This window comes from Drosophila willistoni (assembly GCF_018902025.1).
Source record: "Drosophila willistoni isolate 14030-0811.24 chromosome 2R unlocalized genomic scaffold, UCI_dwil_1.1 Seg167, whole genome shotgun sequence".
In the NCBI taxonomy this organism is placed as follows: Eukaryota; Metazoa; Arthropoda; class Insecta; order Diptera; family Drosophilidae; genus Drosophila; species Drosophila willistoni.
Genome location: NW_025814050.1, coordinates 1,644,835 through 1,653,946, shown reverse-complemented (window position 1 = coordinate 1,653,946; position 9,112 = coordinate 1,644,835). Strand labels below are relative to the sequence as shown.

The 9,112-nt window shown below is 38.5% G+C and overlaps 1 protein-coding gene across 2 annotated transcripts; it reads right to left on the bottom strand.

Moving 5' to 3' along the window:
• Nucleotides 1–1,604: 1,604 nt before the first annotated feature.
• On the bottom strand, nt 1,605–3,917 carry LOC124460187 (zinc finger BED domain-containing protein 4-like). 2 transcript variants are annotated; one of them, XM_047010584.1, is made up of 4 exons: nt 3,850–3,917; nt 3,710–3,783; nt 1,968–3,649; nt 1,605–1,910 (listed from the first exon to the last, which is right to left on the bottom strand). In XM_047010584.1, the coding sequence occupies exons 2-4, from the start codon at nt 3,756–3,758 to the stop codon at nt 1,710–1,712; spliced, it is 1,932 nt and encodes a 643-aa protein (XP_046866540.1). In that variant the 5' UTR covers nt 3,759–3,783; nt 3,850–3,917; the 3' UTR covers nt 1,605–1,709. The 2 variants fall into 2 exon arrangements, with proteins under 2 accessions (XP_046866540.1, XP_046866541.1); XM_047010585.1 differs by having other exon boundaries at nt 1,619–1,910; nt 1,968–2,423; nt 3,725–3,783; nt 3,850–3,912.
• Between the last annotated feature and the right edge of the window lie 5,195 nt (nt 3,918–9,112).

Genomic DNA, 9,112 nt, shown 5'->3' with positions numbered 1-9,112 from the left:
TGGTTTTGAAATACATTCGTATATATGTATGTATATGCGGTATACATATGTATATTGAAACTGTCAATAGAAGCAACTCCAATTTCGTAGATAAAAGTTGAATGTAATCGCCAACCATTTCATAGACATCGTTCATAGCATCTTATTAATCATCAATTCTATTAATTTAGAAAATTTAGTTTATTTTTTGGCCACGTTTTCTTTCCCGCCGCTTCCCACAACAATTTCGTTCCTATCAACATTTTTGTCTGCTTTTCTAACTTGTTGCACGATATATGTATCTTTGCCATACTTATACATATGCATATATGTATACAAAAATTAGTATCAGAATGGCTAGTTTAAAAAGTACAATCGATAAACAAGTCTCCCCAAATTGTCTACACTGTTGTGGCAGAACATTGCGCGCGTTAACTCTCAAATTCAGGGAACAGAGACATACAGACGAACTGATAGAGAGAGAGAGAGAGATCCATTTGTTTTGCCCATTGGAGATTAGGAAGATTAGACGACCTTATAGCTTTATACGTATGTATATTTGCGTCCTTTGCTGCAATTGTAAAGCAGTAAAGTGCGACATAAGAACGATTTGTGCTTCGGATCATCATCATTCAATCATACATGGTACAGCATGTATTTGAGTTTGCTGGTGTTTCCTGGATCAATGAAGCCAAAATTCTGCGCGTTTTTGGAAAAACCGTTTTCAAAATGTGCAAATAGAGCTCCTTGGTCATAATTTCACTAAAAATGCGCAGCTCCCCAACACCTTGCCAAATTTAACAGTTGGCACAATGTTTTCGGCCTGAAGAGCTGTTTTCGGTTTCCGCCAAACTTTTCCAGGGCCATTGTTGTACGTCATCCCAGTATTCAGCAGGATTGTTTCTATGGAAATAGGACATTTAAAATATTTCATTACATTCTAAAAGTACAGCATCAGTATTCCTTAAAAACGGATGAAATAATTGCAAGCCTTACATCAGTTATGATGCGTTTGCTGATCGAAATAACTTATCTTTAAATTACATATTTAAATCGCCCAATAAGAGGCCCTTTTCATATGCGGTACGACTTGGGACCGTTTATTGGGCAAGACTCACAGTGAGTTCAATTTGGAAAATATTGAGCACTATTTGGGTTCTTAAAACATAATTGATAAACTTCACAATGCAGTTAGAGTTTCAGGTAATTTATTTTTATGGCTTCTACAATCCAAAAATGTATCGAGTAAATATTGAAGCCTCTAAAGTTTTCCCGAAACGATCTAGAAAGGTAGATTCTACAATACAATATCGTCTAGTTCTTTAACATCAAAATATTAAAGAAACGTTGAGCACTAGAGCTGGGATACTATCGATAGTGGCCCCACTCGATAGTTTCGCCTCCGATAGTTTAAACTATCGATACTATCGATAGTACTATCGGAAATTTTAAACTAATAAATTTTAATTTTTGGCAAACAAATTCTATATATTTTGTCTAAAAAAAAAATAAGAAAAATAAAAAATTCAAATGTCTTAATTTTTAAAAATAAAAAATTATATTATTTTAAATGTGTGTGATGTAACTTAAAATATATATTTTTTCTGAGATCATATATTTCATTTGTTTCTCGCAACTATTTTACAAACATAATATGTTTTAAAATAAAAAAAAATGTACCATTCCAAATGGTTTCTTAAGTAAGAAATTGTTATTTTCACAGCTTTAGTTTAATTAGTCTCGTCGTTTATCCATTGGTTTTTTTGCAGGAATATGAGTTGGTTCACATATTTTTCCTTCATTGCAGCTCGCCGGTCTGTTATTATGGCACCCGCCTTGCTAAATATGCGCTCCGATTCTACGGAGCTTGACGGGATCGATAAGTATTTGGTAGCGCAACGGCTGAGGCCATCAAATTGACTTTCATTAATCTGAAAAAAGGAAATTTTAAAACACATAAAACACAACAAATTGATTCAATTAGCTACCTTCCAAAACTGAAGCGGGTCTGTATCGTGAGCTGCATTGCGCTGTTCAAAATATTGCCTCATCATAATTATTGCGTCCGCCCTATTGTTAGACCGCTTCTCTTCAACTCTTTTTCCCATGAATTTAAATAGAAAGGGTGAATCCTCTGGCAGTTCCTCATCTTCAGGTTGATTTTGTGCTAGTTTTTTTAAGCCGCTCAGCTCGTTCTCCAATTTAATTGCAGCCTGTTGAACATTGCCATCACTTTGAAAGCCCTCCTTCTTAAATCGCGCATCTAACAGAGTTCCAAGTCTAGGATCTGTCCTTGTTTCATAGGGGAACAGTTTTGTTTTAACTTTTTGTATCAGTAAAGCGCAAGTCTCACTGCCAACTGTTGTTAGCATTGTTGGCAAGAGCTCCTCTAAGCTTTTGGTTAATGCCAATATTGCTGGGATTATCAACGAAATGGTCACCGTATTGGCCGCTGATGTGTGCCTTGTTGCAGCTTCGAAAGGCCTAAGAACAGTGCATATATCCTTAATGACACGGAACTGGTCCTCGGATAAGGGAATCGGCGCACCTCGCGATTTTAAAAGAGTCGCTAATAGCGGTTCCCTTACCTCCAAAATTCGTTCCAGCATATAAAATGCACTGTTCCATCGCGTAGGTACCTCTTGCAGCAAATTAAGAGGATTGCTGCTGCCCTGCTCTTCTTTGAATTTGGCTTTAGCGATGGAGCTACTCTTCATAAATGAAACAATTCGTTTCGCGCTAGTTAAGACTTCCTTCACATTTTTGTTTGATAACACATCTTGTACGACAAGGTTCAATGTATGCGCGAAGCACGGCAGGTGTCTTTTTTCAAAAATTTCGCACGCCTTTATCATTACGGGTGCACTGTCGGTCACTACAGTTTGTATTTTGTCGTATATTGCCCATTCATTACAAATTTGACGCAATGTGGTGGCAATATTCTCACTATTGTGATTGGTTTGATCAATTAGTGGCAGTGTGCACAGTACTGCCGTTTTTAAGGAAAAGTTGTCGATGAAGTGAACTGTGACAGTTATATAGCTCGCGTTTGCTCGCGATGTCCAAGAGTCTGTCGTTATAGAGCAATATTCCATTCTTTGCATAATAGCCTTTAGTTTTAGCAATGAATTATTATACATATTTTGTATATGTACGTCTTTTAAAGTTCTGCGACTTGGTAATACATATTTTGGGTCCAAAGCTTTCACAAAATCTTTGAAGCCGACGTCCTCAACAATGCTAAAAGGCTGCAAATCAAGTGCTACCATTCGGGCAAGACACTCATCTATATGTGCCTTCCTGGTAGATGTGGTATTATAACACTCACCGCTCGAAAAATATTTATCCACTTTCACTTCATTTTTTCCATCCTGCAGTACAAGGGAATGGAACCGTTTCAAGTGGTCCATTAAATTTGATGTGTTCCCACTTGTTCGGTATTCCTTTGTGCAGTATCGACATTTTGCATACATCCTGTTTTTAAGATGGTCAAAATGATTCCATACACTTGACACAATTTTCTTTTTTTTGCATGCAACTTCATCATTGGAGTTTCGTTCAGTTAAAACAGTTGATGTTGATGCAGTTGATGTTGATGCAATTGATACAGTTGCAGTCGATGCAGTTGCAGTCGATGTAGAAGGAGAAGAAGACAAAGCACAATCTTTTTCTAAAAAGTGATCAAATATATTAGATACACATTTTACATACTTTGTATAAAAACACTTACTTGTTCTAGCCACAAATCTGTCCATTTTGAATGAGGAACTGCCATCCATATACTAATACTTCAATATTTATTGACTAAAAAGTGGAGGATAAATGTTTATTAATAAAAATGTACCAAAAAGTTAACACTTTTTCACTTACACGTGTCTATTTGCACTCAAACTCATTGAAGCACCGATAGTCACTATCGACAAATTACCATCGATATATCGGACTATTTAATACTATCGATAGTATCGATAGTGCCATCGATAGTTTTCCCAGCTCTATTTCTTACACATTGGTTGCCAGTCGCACTCTTCCTCTCCGGACCACAAGCGTAGCAAGATCCTCGCTGCCTTTTCGGTTTACGGCAATCAACTGCTAAATGACCGTTGGAATTGCAATTCACGCAACGTACATCCTTATTGACGCTGTTATAAGACTCTCTGTCCGATTGTGTTGGAATGGGATGTTTCTTTAACTCCGGTAGCCGCACTGATGAAAACGCCTGAAGGATTTGCCTTGGATTCGAAAAACACTGGATACGTGCTTGATCGCGCAAACTTTTGGATGATATCCCGTCAATGATGCACTCCAACAGTTCCTCCATATCGATGTTGATGTCATCAGCCAGCCTCATCTTTTCATCAAAATAAGAACCAAAATTCTCGCTGGCTAGCCACTTGCGATCCTGAAATTTGCTTCTAGCCTCAGCTTTCGACGTTTTATTTTCAAATGCCAAGTAAAGTTGGTCAAACAGCTGATCGACCGGCACTGCAGTACAGCAGCAACTCTTCGTTGAAAAATATATTTTTGCATAAAGAGTTGCTGCTGTACTTTTTTTTCGGTTTTCAGTTTCAAGAAAAAAAAAAAGAGGAAATAATTAGAAAATGAACTCACCTTTAATTTTTGGTATATGTACATATATCGAAATCGTACGAACTGTGTTCAATACTTGACACCGATGGCGTCGTTGACAGCGTCGACCAGCGTCGTCCTAATGGGGATCTGGCCTTATGATTGCGAGTCGCTCCTTGGGGGGATCTGGCCGTATGATTTGGAGTCGCTCCTTGGGGGAATCTGGCCGTATGATTCGAGGTCGATCCGTAGTGGCGGCGTTAAGCGGTGGCTCCTTATGGGGATCTGGCCGTATGATTCCGAGTCTCTCCTTTGTGGCGGCGTCGACCAGCGGCTCCGTTTGGGGATCGGGCCGTTCAATTCCGAGTCGCACATTAATGGCGGCGTACGTCGCATGCGGCTTTGTAGCCCAGCAGGTGAAGTGGCACACACATGCGCAGGTGGTGCAACCGGTTCTTTTGAGCCTACTGGGAGCCACATACAACGCAGCGCTGTGCCCTTCCGCCTACCACCAAAAGAAAATACTGAGATACATCAACCTCAATCAGGACCTCTTTTTGTAGGACTTTTCGAATATCGGCGCGAATATTCTCCAAGAAATGCCATATATGCATATTTGGGTATGGCTTTATATTTCGGATCGTTGGTGTGCAATTGTACGCGATGGAAACCAACCTCGATGGGATCAATGGCAACATTGTCCTTGAAAACGTTGAAACATTGCATTTCCTTATTTTCGTTTTCAACAAGTACAAGAGGATGTTCCGACTCTTCTGGATTACTGATAACCACCAGAATTATGCTTTCATAGGATGACTTAGAATCCACAGTGGGAGTTATTTTTGGTGACGGCTTTTCTGCGACCAAATTACCATCCATGGGTAGGTTTTCCTCCTTCTTCTTATCATCTGGGTTGATGTCTGGCTTCAGGGGATTCTTACAACCCTGGCAATTGCAATCGGAACAGCTATAGCCATTACTATAGCAATAAAAACGATTGCTGCGGCATACATTACATTTCTTTTGGCCGACTTTCTGGCCGCATCCGCAAATTTTACGCTGTTTCTGATTGCTGACGGTTGGCTTAGAAACATCGAGAGAAACATCGTCGAAAGGTTTATCTGGGGGTTTTACCTTGATATATGACACAATAATAGGCTTTTGACCACGCAAAGGAATATCAGTAGAATTTCTTTCACTGAAACTACGGTTTCATTGGATTTTCTCTTACGGCTGGGAGGAGCCTGGACAACTGTCTCTGTTTGCTTGACTGGATTTGCTTTCTGATTTTTGTTATTCTCCTGAGCAATTGAAGAGTCATTGGATTTACCCTTTTGGTTAGGAACCATTGCCTTCGCATTGCTTGACGGATTCTTCTCAATGTTTGTTTAACCAAAGTTACGACTTTTTAGTTTGGCTAGAGCCCAATAAATTCTCAGCATTGACATTTGTTGCCTGACTCTTCATCTCTATCTGTGCATCCACTATTTTATCAACTTTTTCTACTTGACCGGAAACCTGCATCGGCTCGTGGTTTTCCATTTTGGCATTAGGTTCTTGGTTTATTGAAGAATCCAACGATGTTTCATTCGGTTCAATCATAGCCTGCTCCCGAACTTTTAACATGTCAGCTGTTTGCTGCTGTTGTATGACAGCCTGAACCCACTGGGCAGGATTGCTGGCTGAAAATAGCTGGAAGAAGTTTGCTCCTGATATAGATGCGAAGCCTTTCCAATTGCTTAACAGATTTTCAAATCATTGCCGTCTTACGTACTCAGCGGTGGACGCTACAATACGAATGGCTCTATTATGACCTGTTGCTCCGGCGGTAAATATTCAATTGGGGGCATTGATGGTAAGGATATTTTGCCCATCTTTCTAGCTGTTACCGATGCTGATATCTCTCGCAAAGGTGATTGCAATTCTTTGCCTGTCTTATCGCAAAAGAATGTCAAATCTGATTCGTATAGGAATGTATACATTATGTCATCATATTTAGAGCCCTCATTAATAACATCATGAGTGGTCATCGTTGGCAATATCGCGTCCGGAATATTCAACATCATGTAGATACAAATCGACTTGTAGCATAGCAGAAGCAATGTTACAACACGATTCTCCTCATAGTTCTTAAAGTCGGAACAGTTGCGGCATTTCGGGCATTCCTGAACTAGACGCTTGCATCCACGAACGCCTAAACGACACAGTTAATGGCCACATTGAGGTCCTTTCGGCTCATAAGGATCAGTGAGCAGCCGACAGCAAACCACAAAGTATAGATATCGGCGTAGCTTACTGATTCTCTTGTTTATCTCAATTAGACATGACTGGCTCATATGAAAGTCTGAACATATCGTAAGTCGAACTATTGTCCCATAAGCCATCTGTGCCGCGGCCATGGTGTGTGCCGGGGCGGTGTGTCTGTGTGTGTGCCTGGATCGGCGTTGTTCTTCTTCTTCTTAAAACACCTGCTTCTTCACGTGAAAAAAAATATTAGTGGAAAAACGTTTTATCTAAAAAGGCTAATGTTTGCCAATGAACGGCCTACAATCTTAGCATAGGAAATAACGAAGATATCGATCAAAGTCACTGTTTTCCACCAAACGTTCCTATGGGAGCTATATGATATAGTTACCCGATCTTTATCAAATTTGACACAGTCATTAACAGATATATTAAACTAACAAATGTTTAATTTGAAAGCAATCGCGTCAAAAGTAACGAAGTTATTGACAAAAGTCACTGTTTTCGAAAGATCGTTCCTATGGGAGCTATATGATATAGACACCCGATCTTGATCAAATTTGGCACAGTCGTTTATATGTGTAATTAACTCACTACTACTAAATTTCATGACAATAGCTCAGAAAATAAATAATGTGTATCATAACTTCCCTCTGCTTAGGATTCAACAGTGGTACATTCGTTTGAACTGATTGGATTAGTTCATGTGGATCATATTCACGTTCACGTTCTAGTTCTCTTTTAAATGCGTCAGCACAACATTTATTCGTATAGTAGAAATTTGAAAACATTTTGCTTCATAAATAAAAATCCGACTAGATTTCAAAAAAACATTTTATTCAATATGATTCGCGTATTGTTTTCATAACTAATTCAAATAACAAAAAAAAATTCAATTATTAACATAAAAATCTTAAAAACTAATCAAATAATAACCATTTTTTCGCACAAAATTTATTCTTACAGTGCACATTACCCTTACTTTTAAAAAGAAAATGATTTGAAAGAAATTTGCACTAATTTTAGCCCGAATTCTTTTCTCAAGCGAATTCCACACGTGCTCAATGGGATTAAGGTCAGAAGACTGTGGGGGAGACTTTAACTGTTTGCAGTGGTAAATAAGCCACTCCTAAACACCATAAGCGGTGTGCTTGGGATCATTATCTTGCTGTAAAATGAAAGTTTTTGGATCCAGACCAAGTTTTGTAAAATGCTTTTGTACACGTGTTGATCCATTTTCTGATCAATAAAGACCATTTGACCAGCTCCAGCTGCAAATATGCAGCCCCAAACCATCAGATTTCCCCCGCCAAATTCCAAAAGGAATTAGGCTCATTTAAATACAGTTTAGCGAACTGCAAACAGTTGCGGATAGTTTAAGGACAGACTTTTTTCTTCATTTCATCGTGGACACTTTTGCAGAGTTCTGTTGAGGTAATTTTTGGTTTTTGGACCACAGAAGCTACTAAATTGCGTGGATCCCGTGGTGTTAGAATGCTAAGTCTTCCAGCATTTTCATGAGTGGTGCCAATTTGAGCACTCTGCACTATCGAATGTGGCCTATCCCGTAATCTGTCAATATCTGGATATCTGGCGAAACATCTTTTCCTCGGCCCATTTTACAGTTTTCTCAATTTAACTGCAATCAAGTAAAAAAAATTGACAATGATTTTGTGCTTGCCTATGGGCTTTGTTGACATTTAACGAATAGCTCGAAAAGGAAATTTAAAAAACGTTACATGCAAGTATTTGAAAGGCCTAAACATAAATAATTTGTGTGCGTGTTTTCCAGCACTTAAATCACGCTTTAGTGATTTATTTGTTGTTTGACTAAAGGAATGCATTCAAAAAATACATTTTATTAATATTTCTGTCCTTACACAGCATTTTAAATAAAAACATATGAATGTACGAATAAATGTTTTGCTGATTGTAGGACCTAATCTGAAGACAGATCTCATCGTTTGTTTTTAATTGTGTTGCTAAGGCAAAGATGCTTGCCATTCTGCAAACTCAACATTCCGAGCAACATTCCAAGTGTCAATCTGTAGCCGCTGCAAAGGTAATGCCAGGTCTACAATTGACAGGCTTTGACTTATAAGTCACTTAACACTATCCATACAACTTTATCAAATACAACTACAAAATTTAAGCTTCAACTTTTACTTTCTTCCAGAATATTTAAATTAAACTCTTTGTTTCCATAATCTTATGCGTCACACGCCATGGTCAAAACATTTGTTTTGCACTTGTGCTTGCATTGTGACAAATTCTTTCAAGTTTTATAATCAGCCTTTCAGGCATCCATACTGTCTCTTTC

What these genes read in the sequence shown, in the direction of transcription:
- LOC124460187 (XM_047010584.1), bottom strand. Translation starts at nt 3,758, where the DNA reads ATGGATGGCAGTTCCTCATTCAAAATGGACAGATTTGTGGCTAGAACA. An exon ending in CAGATTTGTGGCTAGAACAA is followed by an intron (nt 3,650 to 3,709) that starts GTAAGTGTTTTT and finishes ATCACTTTTTAG; the next exon opens with AAAAAGATTGTGCTTTGTCT. An exon ending in ACCCGCTTCAGTTTTGGAAG is followed by an intron (nt 1,911 to 1,967) that starts GTAGCTAATTGA and finishes TCCTTTTTTCAG; the next exon opens with ATTAATGAAAGTCAATTTGA.